General features: G+C 39.5%; 1 protein-coding gene across 1 annotated transcript in view; it reads right to left on the reverse strand.

Moving 5' to 3' along the window:
- Window positions 1-215: 215 nt before the first annotated feature.
- MLLT10 (MLLT10 histone lysine methyltransferase DOT1L cofactor) overlaps window positions 216-14302 on the reverse strand; it is a 188836-nt gene continuing 174749 nt past the window's right edge. The window contains exons 14-20 of the mRNA XM_077772493.1: window positions 12859-13013; window positions 10522-10710; window positions 10016-10104; window positions 9518-9879; window positions 8396-8492; window positions 3463-3672; window positions 216-979 (exon numbers count right to left, since the gene is read on the reverse strand). Of these exons, the coding sequence (XP_077628619.1) occupies window positions 935-979; window positions 3463-3672; window positions 8396-8492; window positions 9518-9879; window positions 10016-10104; window positions 10522-10710; window positions 12859-13013 (1147 nt within the window). The 3' untranslated portion in view covers window positions 216-934. The remainder of the gene's footprint in view (window positions 980-3462; window positions 3673-8395; window positions 8493-9517; window positions 9880-10015; window positions 10105-10521; window positions 10711-12858; window positions 13014-14302) is intronic.

Raw genomic sequence — 14302 nt, forward strand, 5'->3', positions numbered from 1 at the left:
CCGACTGCTCCCACCACTCACAGGACTGACGACGCTGCAGGCCCGGCTGTCCAGAGCTGTTTCAACACAATGGAGGTACGAACAGGCACTTGATTCAGGCCAAACCCTACCAGCAGTTTCCAGAGTGGCCCCTCTTTCTGAAAGAAATCTTTCACTTTGAATTGATCTGGTTCCCCCAGCAGCCTTAGAACTCACTTAACTCAAAATATGAGTAGTTAACTTTAAAATATGAGTAGGTCTTAGCACTTTAAAAAAAAAAAAAAGTGTTTAGCAAAAGAAAATTACCTTTAGCAGAAGCAGACGTTACCATCCTAACTTGATTACCAAGATTGGCCAAATCCCATCATAAAGAAAATTTTTCTAACAAAGATTGCCAAGTCCCAGTTGATGACCTATTAATTTGCAATATTTAGCCAATAAAACTCCAATAGAAGAAATTGAACAGTTCCTTAAAATTTGTCTTAAGATCAGACTCACGGAGCAAGCATACTGTAAACCAAACCAAAGACTGTGTTTCATATTCCAACTTGTACAACAAAATCAAAGTTTATAAATGGAACAAGTCTTTAGTTTTGCTGTTCATCTCTCCAACTTATAACAAAATGAGTTGTGCACCAACTATATTAAATTTCTCTTAGGTTGATAAATTCATTGCATGTAAATTATTTCATTGACAAAAGTTAGTTATTAAATTTTTTTTCAAAGTTCAAAAAAATCTGGGTTGAGGGATGGGGGATATGGGAATTCCATTTCAGTGCAACAAAGCAACAAGAAAATTAATCAAAGCCTTACAAGAATGTCCTTGTGGCAATTAATCCTTTGTTGTGCAGTTCATTTCTTGTCGCATTTCTTCATAGGTGTAGGAGGGCTGCAATGGCAGCCAGATGAAGTGCTAGAGCAGCAGGCGAGGCGATTTCTAGAGGTTTCTCAAGTGTCAACTTTTCTCTTGAGAGACGGGCCCAGTTTTATCACTAAGTCTCTGCAGTTAAACAAAACCAAAGGCGTTATTAGCTAAATGAATTTGTGGCCCGCACTTGAGGTAACCTTTTCTCAAGCTGGAATTAAAACTGAGATAAATGGTGGTGCATGTGGTTATTCCATCTTTTTCTACAAGTTGGCATGACTACTTCTCAGCACAATATAAAGACATGAATTTACTGGTAAACATTATCAGTTGCTTTATATTACCTTCAGCAGGATACAAAGAGAGAAGTGCCCATCTGAAGGCCAGAACTCATAGAGAATGGATGTAAAAATCCCCCAAATTGGCTTTTTCCACAAAAGCAGTAATATGGCATTATAGAAAATGAACTAAGAAAGTCACAGGTTCTGACCCCCATGTCCTAGCTTCCCCTGAAGCTTTCAACAGTTTGAGTCCCCTTTTACTAATCTATATAAAAACTTTAAAGTCTTCAAAGACTGAAATCACATGTACTATTGTATCTAATGGAGACACCTAGCACATAGGAGCGTACTCAGCAATATTATTTCCTGGGGCGCCTGGGTGGCTCAGTCAGTTAGGCAGCTGACTTTGGCTCAGGTCATGATCTCAGCTTTTGAGTTCGAGCTCCACGTCAGGCTCTGTGCGGACAGGTCAGAGCCTGGACCCTTCTTTGGATTCTGTGTCTCCCTCTCTCTCAAAGATAAACATTAAAATAAATTAAAAAATTAAGAGAAGAAATCTTATTTCCCAGCCTTGTTTTTCTCCCATTAGGTAATTAATACTGCTTATTCTCCTTATTTACTACTGTGGTTTTCCATTATGTTAAAACCAAAAGGCTTTCCATTACAATGTGCATTCCTGTACAACTCTGGAAAGGGTAGCTTGTGAATCCAGGCACACTTCGTTTTGCTGTGCTTCACTTTATTGCACCCCCTCTCAAACTGAAGGTCTGTGGCAACCCTGGGTCAAGCAAGTCTATTGGTGCTATTTTTCCAACAACATTTGCTCAATTTGTATCTCTATGTCGCATTTTAGTAATTCTTGCAGTATTTCAAACTTTCTCATTATTATTATAATCGTTATGGGGACCTGTGATCGGTGATTACAACTAGCCGAAAGCTCAGATGATAGCACATTTCGGCAATAAAAAGCATTTCCTATTTAAGGTATGTACTTTGTTCTTTTAGATGTAATGCTACTGCACACTTAACAGACTACAGGATAGTGTAAAGGTAATTTCTATACGCCCTGGGAAGCAAAACAATTCATCTGACTCGCTTTGTTATTGACACAGAATTTGCTTTATTGCAGTGGTAACAGTGGGACCTGAACTCGCACTATCATCAGGGTACGTCTATAATTCGCTTTTTAACACAAGAAAAAACTGAGAAGGGAAAAATGGTCTAAGAAGTTCCCACATGAATACAGAATCACTGAAATCTCCCACGTGCGCACCACTGGAGAGGTGCCTAGGCTTGTGTAACGCCAGTACTCACCATCAGGGAGTCAGAGAAACAGTGGGGCAAACAAAGGCACCGAAAAGTTGATGAAAACCAATAATCCTGTATTTTGAACCAACTCTTGTTAACTAAATAAAAACTAACACTTCTGAGAACTAACAGCACAGTAAACAGCAAGCTTTCAAAGTGATGGAAAAGAGCAAACATGGGGACTTTCCACACTGTTATCAGCCAAGTGTCCCACCTCATGGTTTTCCTTCTTCCTTCGCCTGACGTCCAGTCTCCATTCTCTATCCCAGTCTCTTTCCTCTAACACAGTTCTGCCCTGAACTCAAATTTAGAGGAAACATTTACACTCCAGTAAAGTAGACCTAATTGAAGGGGAGAATTAATAGAAAGAAACAGCCTTAAAATGTGTGCTACCCTATGGATGGCACACTGCTCCTGCAGCCAGGTTTAATTTATCTTCATGTGTACAGTGAAAGGGTAAGTAAGATGCTATCACTTAAATGAAATTAGGAAAATATTTAAATTCCATTACAAATGTGATTATGATTTAGTTTCTTTTTAAAATTAATCTGGCAGAATAACTGGAGTGCCCTAAAATTTATATTTTAATTTTATTATAAATGTAATTCAGTTTTAGAAAGTACTGTAAAGCCAAATAAAAATATTCCAAAATTATCTAGACTGGCTTTATAATTATAGACTAATTAGACAGAGATTTTCAAAAAATCCCAACTTTTATCTTTTGAATGGACTGTCCCATACCACTTACTGTAACTGAAATACATTTTCATTTTCAAACTGCTAAATTATAAAACATCCTTCAAGCCATATGCACAAATTTAAACCAATATACTTAAGGGATATATGAATTGGCTTGGGTCCCTCATGTTTACACTACCCAGCTGCTGAAACAACTGGTTTTAAGATTAAATTATCAGGGGAATAATACATTTAAAAAAAAATAAGAGAGAAGAGCTAGAGACCGTCATCTCTGATTAATCAATCAAATTCTTTTTATTTCACTAGACATAAGAAAGCAAAGGTACTTACTGTTACTTTCTGACTTGCATTATCGCCGTGGATGGTGAGGAACGGGTTGGTGGTCGCGGGGTGCAGCGGCGGCGCCGGCGTGCCCCCGAGCAGGTTGTTAATCGGTATCTGTGCCGGCCCAGGCATCTGGAGCTGCTGCAGTTCAGGCTGGTGGTGCTGCTGGTGGTGGTGCTGTTGCATTAGCTGATACAGAAGGGCCTGATGCTGTTCCTTAGGTAAGAACACGTGTGAGAAGGTGAGTTCCCGGGCACAGAATTCAGCGGGCAGTAAAGCCTGACTTTTCTATTTTCTTCTATTTACTTTAGATAATATTAGATATTTAAATATAGGCCGCATTCAAACTACTAAGAAAACAAGTTATCTTATCCAGAAAAATACACTGCAATAGGTAATGGCCATTTGTTATAAAATGTCTGTTTTATTAATAAAATGGCTTATTTTCAAAAAGGGCAAACAAATATAGGAGATCTCTATTTAAATTAGGTTATCCATGATAATGAAGGGCGGCAGCAGCAGAGAAGTCACAAGTTATCTGTACTGACTTTAGAATGTGGGCCATTCTCGTTCCCAATTCTGGGAACTTAAAGTCACTTTTAAAGTTCTCATTCATGTCAACAAAGAGTGCTTTCTTGGTGCAGTTTATGAGACTATTCTTTGCAACAAACATGTATTTCATTTCTTGAGTGTTTTACTATGTGCCAGCCAATGGTTTGAGACCTATCNGGGGGTAAGAGAAACAAAAATGTTAGGGTGTGACTACTGGCAAGGATCAGGGTAAACAGGCGTGTAAGACCGTACGGCAGGGTGGAAGTCTGGAACAGACCGCTCAGGGCGGTTCTCACTTAGACAAGGACTCGGAGGCGAGGAAGGGATCTGCTCGGAGGGGGAAGGGACGGGATTTCTAGGCTGATGGAGCAGCTGGTGCTACGGGACGATTGTGGGGGCATATCCAGTGTGATCGGGGACCAGCACAGAGCCCAGGGGCAGGCCGGAGACAAGTGAACAAGCAGGAGACGGAGGGAAACGTGGGCCTCACGGCGGGAGGCCGTGAACACTTTGGCTTCTGCTCAAAGTAATATGGGAAGCGAGAGGACAGTTTCGAGCTGCGGAGTGACGCAGTCCGACTTGGGACTTCTTGATGGACTCAATAGGAGGCATCAGACAAGCACGAAGGATGACTGCGAGGTTTTGGCTTGAGCAACCGCAAGTACGGTGCTGGCTCTGGCTAAGGCGGGCAGAACTACAGGTGGGGCAGGTGTGGAGCAGGTTCGCAGTGCAGACCTGGACACGCTATGCTTGAGATGTCCATCAAAATATCCAAATGGAGACCTCAAGCAAGCAGCTGGATACAGGAATCTGAAATTCCAGAGAGGGGCCTGAGCTGAAGAGGGAACATCCACACATATGTAAAGCTGGAATGGAGGATAGCTTTTGAAGTTCTTTGACTGGAGGAGAAGATCACTGAAATTCTAGGATACTCTAAAAATGAGAGGCTGAGGTGAGGACAGGGCCCAGGAAAGGATGCTAAAAAGGAATGAACGGTTAGGTAGGGAGAACGCCAAGATAATGTGGTATCCGGAAGGTGAAGGAGGAGAGAGTGATCAACTCTGTCAAACGCTGTTGCTAGATCAAGTAGAAGAAGAATGACAACTGTCCACTGGACTTAGCAGCATGAAGGCCAACTGGGAGGACACAGCAAGCAGAAAAACTGGGCAGCAGTTGGTGGGGCAGGGGCGACTGGCCAAGCAAGAGTTTTTCTTAAAACGAGAGAAGTTAAGTATGCCTTAAAATAAGATGGGATGCCTGTCAATGAACCAATGTCATCCCACACCCGTGGCCGACAAAGAAAAGGTAGAGTTTAAACCACTTCAGTTCTTGTGGCCTCTGAGCAGCGGTATGCTACAACCTCCTTGTGAACCATGTTCTAGAGAGGAGACTATTATCATCTTGATTAATAGGAAGAACCCCCAGTAAATGGAACTTTAGTACTTCACATTAAAATGAGAAAGAGATAAGAAAATAAGACCACATTTTAGTGTAACCATTATAGAAGAATTTATATACGATCTCTCTTTATACTACTGTAAGAACAGTTAACAGTGAAACTGATGATCCAGAATCAAAACAAATATTTTCAATATATTTTTGATTAAAGCAAAAGAATGGGTAGATACATTTTATTTTCAAAGATTTTATTTATTTTTTACAAGATTAAAAAAAATTTTAAGTTTATTTAAAGAGACAGAATGCATGTGCAACTAGGGGAGGGGCAGAGAGCAAGAGGGAGAGAATCCCAAACAGGCGCTGCGCTGTCAGCATAGAATCCAATGTGGGGCTCAAACCCACGAACCTTGAGATCATGATCTGAGCTGAATTCGGACGCTTAACTGACGGAACCGCCCAGGCACCCCACTTTTTTCTTTTTAAGCAGACTTCACGCTCAGCACGTAGCCCGAGGCGAGGCTTGAACTCACAAATCCAAGATCAAGACCTGAGCTGAGATCAAGAGTCTGACGATCAACTGACTGAGCCACCCAGGGACCTCCCCCTCTCCACCCCCACAGTAGATACATTTTGGAAAGAAGTTCTAAACAAAGGCTGAAATTCTGAGTTAATAAATAGTGCCTTGTTCAAGCAGTCCAACTCAATGAAGTACACTAGGGAAATAGAGTTGGACAGAGTCACTGACCACATCTAACCCTGTCTCGCTTTAAGTTTATCAGCACACAGAGCCAGGGTGTCTTGCATGTGAGCCGCACACTTCCAGTCTGTTTTTTTCTTTCTTTTTAAAGATTTCATTTTTAAGTAAATCTCTACACCCAACACAGGGCTTGAAATTACAACCTCAAGATCGATAGTCATATGCTCTACCAACTGAGTCAGCCAGGCACCCCCCCACACACACTTCCAGTCTTAGTCAGTTCTTCCTCCTCTCTTCTTCAAGATACCTATTCCACGTCTTCTCTCTCCTCTAACCACCAATACTCTTTATCTCCCTCAGCTGATACCTTTACTTCCAATTCCAATTTTAAAAACTAGAAACACTAAAAGTGGTTTCCTCAACCTCCTATCACGAAAACCCTGACAGCTGCTCTGCCTGCCTCTTCATACATACAGTCGAAAGCTGCTCTCGTCTCCTCTCCCCTCCCCTTCCTCTCTGAAGAACTTTGCTGCTCTGTTATCCTTCCTCTCTCCTGCACCAGGAATCTTCCGATCAACATAGGTGCTGTCGTATTCAAAGTGAATAGAAACTTCCCGTTAGACCGTGTCTTTCTTCCGTAGCTGCCCCCTCACCTTTTTTATTTTTTAAGAGAGCATGTTTGAGAGTGAACAGGAGAGAGGCCGAGAAAGAGAATCCTAAGCAGGCTCCATACCAGAGCTCGATCTTCCGACTATGAGATCATGACCTGAGCCGAAATCAAGACTTAGGGACACTTAACCGACTGAGCCTCCCAGGTGCCTCATTTTTTTTCTTTTTAACAGTAAAGTGTCTGGCGTTGCTGGTACTGCATCTCCACTTCCTCTCCTGCCATTCTCCTTTGCACTATTCAATGAGGTTTTTACTTCTCACCAAAACCCACAACTGTCAACAACCTCTAGACAGCCAAATCCAGTGGTCAGTTCTTGTCCCCCCAGAAATATTTTACACAGCTCAATCTTCCCTTTGTTCGGAAATTCCTATCTCTGCATCCTCCTTGGACCCCAGACTCCTATGGCTGCCCAGTCCACATCTCGCCTGAACATCTAAACACACATGGCAAACGTGGGATGTCTGTAACAGAACTTCTGGTTTCTCTGCAAAACCTGTTGCTCCTCCGAGTCTTCCAAATCTCCGGAAAACTCAACATCGGCTGTTCAGGACTCTTCTTTACCCTGAATGTCTGACACATAAGACTTGTTGGTTCTGTCTTCAAAATACACAATCCCCACCAGTCTCCTGCCCACATTCATCGTGCTGTTTCAGACACATCTTCTCCGTGAACTACACCAACAGCCTCCCTGTCTCTTCTTTTGTCCCCGTCTCCCCTCCCGACACATACGGCCAAGCTAACCTTTTAAAAATGTGAATTGTTACCTTACTATTCTGTTCACATCCTCCAATTCTTTAAAACAATCCTCAAAAGTGAGGATATATGCAATAAGATTTTAAAAGTTGAGGTAATTATTAAAACTAAGTCATTAGTACATTATATACTATTTTGATACATGTGACAATTTCCAGAATAGAAAAGCAAAAAAAAAAAAAAAAAAAAAACNAAAAAAAAAAAAAAAAAAAATCACAAATGGCTTTTCATCATCTTTAACCTAAATTTCCTGCCACAGACAGCCACACAAGGCCCACCTGTGACCTTCTCGCCTCTGCACCAGCCTCTCATCCTGCATTCATGCTGGCCTTCTTTCTAGAGTTCAAAACATAAACACAGGTGGTCTTGCACGACTGTCTCTCTTCCATTTCCCCATGTCAAGAATTCATGCTCCTTCAACTGTTATTCAGGTCCGTACTCAAAAGTCACATACGTGAAGAGGCAAGACCCTCCTATGTAAAAAGGCCCCCATCCCACAGTTCCTCTGTCCCCTTATCCTCCCTGATTTTTTTTCTTAGTACCTCACCACAAAAACTATACATGTAGTTACTGTCCATCTCCACTGTCAGAACAAAACTCCATGAAAATGCAGAGTCGTCCTCACCACCGCATTTCCACAGTCTACAAGAGGAACCACAGTACATGGTCTAATATTCGCAAATGAATCAACGATAATGTCGCCACAGGTACTGCAGACTATACCAAATGGCCAGACAAACTATTTTTGGGTGACGCATCCCATAATGCTGTTCACAAAGCGGACAACTTAGACCCATGCTGAACATCGATTACAACTTGGGTCACTTGCTCCTAATAAAAATCAAGTATTATCAAAATGCAGAACTTACTGGCGTGAGCTGCTGAGAATTTAACAACTGCTGAAACTGCTGTTGGTGAAGGAATATCTGTCTTTGCTGGTCAGAAAGTAATCCTAGTCCTGAGGCACTGAAAAACGATTACAATTCTTACTTTCTACTAGATATCTTTAATGGTTTTTAACATGTAAAATGAAAGACAACTTTACAATTTGATGTTCAATAAGTTAGCAAAGTCAAATTTTTAAACACATTATCTGATCACAAAATCCTGTACAAATTTCTTATTTCCCTTTCTCTCTGTACACAGATAAACAAGAATTCACACTGTCAAGAACCGTTTTGTTTTCCTTTTTATTATAAACCAAGAAGGCACTAAGTATTTTATGGGATAGAAATTTAAATTGTTTATAACATGCATGTAATAATTTTTACTTCAGGATAATTTAACCCATACTAAGTAACACATATGTAAAACAAAGAAAGAATTCCAACTACTGAGTGACTTGACCTAACCTTTTTTAATGGTCCCAATGGTCAGTAAAATTAAGCACCAATCAAAAGGGAGCCAGAAGAAATAGTCTACTAGTATCCAGTGCAATGCATTTAAAATGGTTTATTCCTCAAAAGTATGTTCAATAACAACATGGCTTTCGTCTCCTATTTTGAAGTCAAATGAAATTCCAGTACAATGAAACAGTGTCACTCACTGGAAATTCAAATATTTGACTTACATCTGGTACCAAAAGCTTTGGTTATAAAACGAGCAAAATTGCATAGCTGAATTTTAAGAAATCAATATTCATATGTGATCTTCATTACAAGACTGTTCTTCAGAATTTATGATACATGGAGGGATCGTACGGGGAGGAAGGTACAAGGGGAGAGAACACACAACAAGAATGAAATTTTTAGCACAGAATATATTTAATGCTTTGCTACTAACGGTGATTTAATTTTGTTTTAATTTGAATTACTTAAGTTTCAAAAATAAATCGTTTTCAGAATAATACACTTGGTCTAGAAGTTTGCTGGATTTTAATTTCTTAGATTGTATCTATAAGAAGCACATTAAAAAATCCCAATCTAAAGTCTGGACAGCACTGGTACTACGTTGCACTGAAAACCCAAAGTATATTTAAGTGAGTTTCTTACCTGTTAGTCAGTGTGGCTGGCATTGGATGTGTTGCATTAGGTGGTACAGTTGTGTGGGTGAGGGGGGTAGGGTTCTGTGATATTGTGACAGGGGTCTGAATAACCCCATTTAAAGCTCCTACAATGCCATTAATTGCCAGTTGGTTACCTGGCAGAGCTCCAATTATTCCACCCACTCCAGGCACTGCAGGAATGGTGGATGTTACAGTCTGCATTCCACTAGCCAGTGCCCCCACTGTCACACCATTGACCTGCTGAACTCCGCTAACGCCCGAGCCCGGCTGCGCTGGACTCTGCCCAGCAGGAGGTGGGGTAGAAAGAGCAGAAGAGCTGCTGGTGCTCTGTCCACTGGAGGTTAAGTCCTAGTGTAAGAAAGAATAGAGACTTCAGTTAGGAAGAACACAGCAAAACTATTTAAAATCATTTTAAGTCATTTAATGTGATCTACTATTGTTCATAAGAAAAACACAGAAATGAAACTAACCACACCCAAATTACCTGATTTAACACAGGGAGAGAATTATCAGGTAAGAAGCTGTTTCCTAGATGAGGGCTCTTACTGCTGTTCAAGGAATCAGTTGTAGGAGCTAGAATAATAAAAGACAAAAAGAAACCTACTTACCCTGTTAAATTGCATCATGTGTAAGATTAAAGGCTTATCTAAAAAGCTTATCCTGAAGCCCACATTAAAAACACTTAAATATTAAGTCTTGCTATTTCTAATACTAGCTTAAATGGAAAAATCCATAACTCTATTGAATACTATGGCTTTAAATCAATAGAGATCATTACACATTTAAATAACTTATCATTAAATTATGTACTAAAGAAGTCACAGCATATTCAAGTAGATCACTTAACAGATTCTTCACATTCTCTGCGAATAAGTTACCATTCCTTTCCTTCATATAACTGGTAACCAGTTATTATTCACTTATTATGAAGAAGATATGGAGAGTCTAGCCTACTTTCCTTAGATACAAAATAAATATGTTCACACTTACCATTCTGTGCTGAAAACGCATGCATTTGATGAGATGGACTAGGATTTGTTGTTATTGTTGGAAAAGGCACTGAGAGCTGTGCATTCAATAACTGAAGACGTTCTTTTTTGGCTGTCAAGTTTTTAATCTGTTCTTCTAATCTTCGATTTTCAACTTGAAGTTGGTGTAATGACTTTAGCATTCCTAAAACTAGCAAACATTTGGATGGCTTTAATAATGACAGGTTCCCACACACGACTAAGTATTTTACAGACCTGAGTGTCAATAACTTTAGAAATAAGTTAATATAGGAAAGCAGAAATTCTGTAAAGCATTTTTAAATTACTAGGTACTAGGGGCACCTGAGTGGCTCAGTCAGTTAAGTGTCCGACTTCAGCTCAGGTCGTGATCACACAGTTAATGGGTTCAAGCCCCGTGTCAGGTTCTGTGATGACAGCTAGCTCAGAGCCTGGAGCCTGCTTTGGATTCTGTGTCTCCCTCTGTCTCTGACTCTCCCCTGCTCACATTCTCTCTCTCTCTCAGAAATAAATAAAACATTAAAAAAAATAAGTTAAATTAATAGGTTTTATTTCTAAATTTATATGTAGATATAAATATACCATAATATATGTGTGGATATAAGCATAAAGGGATAGCGGTCCTTCTGGAAACTTTGATGCCACATATCAAAAAAACCCCACCCACCTGATTCAGGTAATTTCCATTTCTCAAGGAAAAATGCTAGGAACATTTTATTCTCACCAAAATAAAATCCTAATTAAAAAAACCAAAGCGCCTGCCAAAATTTTTCATTCATATCATGTTTAAGATGGGAGAGAATCCCTCCACTTCCCTTCACAATAAAGAGCCCAAGTGTGCGTGCACTGCTCCGTTAAGCTGGGCGAGGGCGAGCCACCCGGCCTGCTGCTGCCCACGTTGCCCAGCAGGGAGCAGTGTGCGCGCGCCGCAGCCCACACTCCCGGCTCCCAGAGAAAGGCGTGTGTTGCTGTAGCAAGGCCTTTTCCACCCTGTCTCATCCCCTCAAATGCAGTTGCAATCCCTTCCACAACTCGGACGTCTCGGCTGACAACACAGAGGGGCTGTACCAGGGTGATGGACACTTTAAAAGTTCTGTGTACATATTAAAAGTTGTATTTGTTTAACACGCCCTCAGGGCCTTCCGAAGACACAACTGTACTGGTACAGACATATATGGTCATTTCCCAAGGATTTAACTTTTATCCCTCCTCTTCAAGATCCCACAAAGAAATCCTTAGTGTACCCAAATGAGATGCAATAAGACTAAGCTAAACCTGTCCTCCAGCTATCATGTTTAAAGGATTATCCCGGCATGAATTTCCTCACAATTAGCATTTTTTGTCAGGGCACCATTCATAAAAAAAAAAAAAAAACAATTTATGGCACTTGCCTACTAACAATAAGCAAAATGTTTTGTTTGGCTATAATAAAGCAGCAAAAGTTTATATCCCCAAATGATAAAAACCATCCATTTTTCCCTCAAAAAATATATATCCTTAACATTAGCCCAGCTTCTCCAGCTAACCACCGCTTATAGGAACTGTGCTTTTCTGGCTTTTTTCACCCATGGTCCTCCAGAATACTTAACATTGGAAATACTAAATATACATATACACACATACATACACACATATACATACATATATATATATACACACACACATATATATAATATATATTATGTATATACATACATAAATACAATTTAATAAGTTAATGATATATAATAAAAGAAAATCCTATGTAATTTAGTAATCGTTATTCCTGCTCATCTAAATTGTAAAATTAGGAACACCGCTCGCCATACGTGACTATATGCACTTGTAAAAATGAATTCTCCAGAGGTAAGCCAGTTTTCTTCAAACAAGTGAAGAGAAGATATAACTCACGTGTTTTACTAAAATGTGAAAACTGGTTAAGAACAAAGTACCAATGTTAAAATAATTCAAAACAGTAACAATAACCACTGAACAGATAAGTGCTTACTATAAGCCAGGCAATGCTCTTCACAGTTTTTATGCCATTTAATCCTCAAGGCAACAGTATGATATAGGTACATTATTATTCCCATTCTACAAATGGGAGATTAAAACGCATGGACATTAAGAAATTTGCAAAAGATTGTATTGTTAATAACAGGTAACGCTATTCTGCAGTGAGACTGCAGAATCGCTATTACACCATCACTCCATACTTTCTCACCATATTATAGAAATGTATTTCACAATTTCACTGCTACTCCTGATGAAGTGTGACTGCTGCATCTATCCATCTGTCTGTCCATCCATCTTTCTTTAAAGACATAAAAAGAATACTTACTGTCGCTAGGAGTACCCTGTTCTAATAAAAACTGCTGGCCTTCACTCCACTGCCTCTCCAAAAGCTGTTCTATGCTGGCTGCTACTGGAGGCAGATTTTCCAAACTGCTGTTGACTGGTTGATCATAGCGAATCTGTAAGCTGCTTACAGGAGATCTGTTGAAAATATTAACTCTCAGGTTAAACGGAAAGAGAGTGCATTCACACTTCTTACCTTATGCTGGCCCATTTTCTGTACAAGTTATCTAACTCTAGGCTGCCTGTGCTGGAAGAATGATAAAACCATAATCCACCCTAAAATTGAGTAATTACCATTCTCCCTCCCCAAATTATAAAATCATGGGAATAGCTGGCTATATATACTCAGTAAGTAAAAACCACGAGAACACATAAGCACAACACCAATAATCTCTGAAATAAGCTGTAAAGGAAGTTGATACAGCTTTAGACAAAAGAAGGAAAGATAGTATTAGAAAACTTTAAAATAATTAGCCAGAAGAGTTCCACAATTCTGCTTTAATATGCACATCAGATGAACACTGTACAATTATAATAACGTAGAAAGCATTTTAATACACAAAGAAAGAATCTCAAATATCAGGAAAAGGAAATTTTTAATGATTTTGAAGAAGCCTTTTGTTTTAAAGGCAAAAATACTTATTTTCTATTATTTTCTGGATTAAGGAGTATTAGCAAGACCAAAGTAAACTTTTATTTGAGCCCTTTACACAAATTTTTCGAAAATATCTTAGACCTGTACTTCAAACGGTAATAACTCTTTCAAAGCAAATACTACTTAGATTAAGATAAATATGTAATGTTCTCTCATTCACTTTTTGTTGTAAATTAGTAAACATGCCCATTTCTGGTCTCCAGCCTCTACACTAACATGAGACATTAGAAAAAGGCTTTGGAGTTTCCAAAGGGTTTCCACATAATTATCTTGTATGATCTTCAACACAACAACCTAGGAGAAGTCAAAAGTGTGGCTTATTGGTTCCATTTCTATAGGAGGAAACAAGATGGGGCTTTAGTGACTTGTCCAAAGATTCACTGCTGGTAAACGGTAGAGCTGGGGCCACAACTCAGGTCTTCTAACACCCAGCTAGTGTTCAGCCACTGCCTCAATATGCGGCTCTACAAAAGTCTCTTGGAAGAACAAGTTAGACAAATGAGGTTTTTTCTTCCATACGTAAACATCAAGTGCTATATATAGTTGACCACCTCTCTCCAAATAACACATTATGCCAGGATAATTTAGGCTGTTACATGTCAGGCTGATTTTTAAAGGGTAATATAAAATTGGAAATATATACTAAAAAAAATTTAGTATAATTTACTGTTTGAAATTCCATTTAGCTAATGAAAAACTAAGAACTATTATGCTAAGCAAAATAGCACTAAGGGATCTTGCAGAATTTCTGTGTAGTTTCTAGGGTATTTTT

The sequence above is a fragment of the Crocuta crocuta genome, unplaced genomic scaffold (genome assembly GCF_008692635.1).
Source record: "Crocuta crocuta isolate KB4526 unplaced genomic scaffold, BGI_CrCroc_1.0 scaffold96, whole genome shotgun sequence".
Lineage (NCBI taxonomy): Eukaryota > Metazoa > Chordata > Mammalia > Carnivora > Hyaenidae > Crocuta > Crocuta crocuta.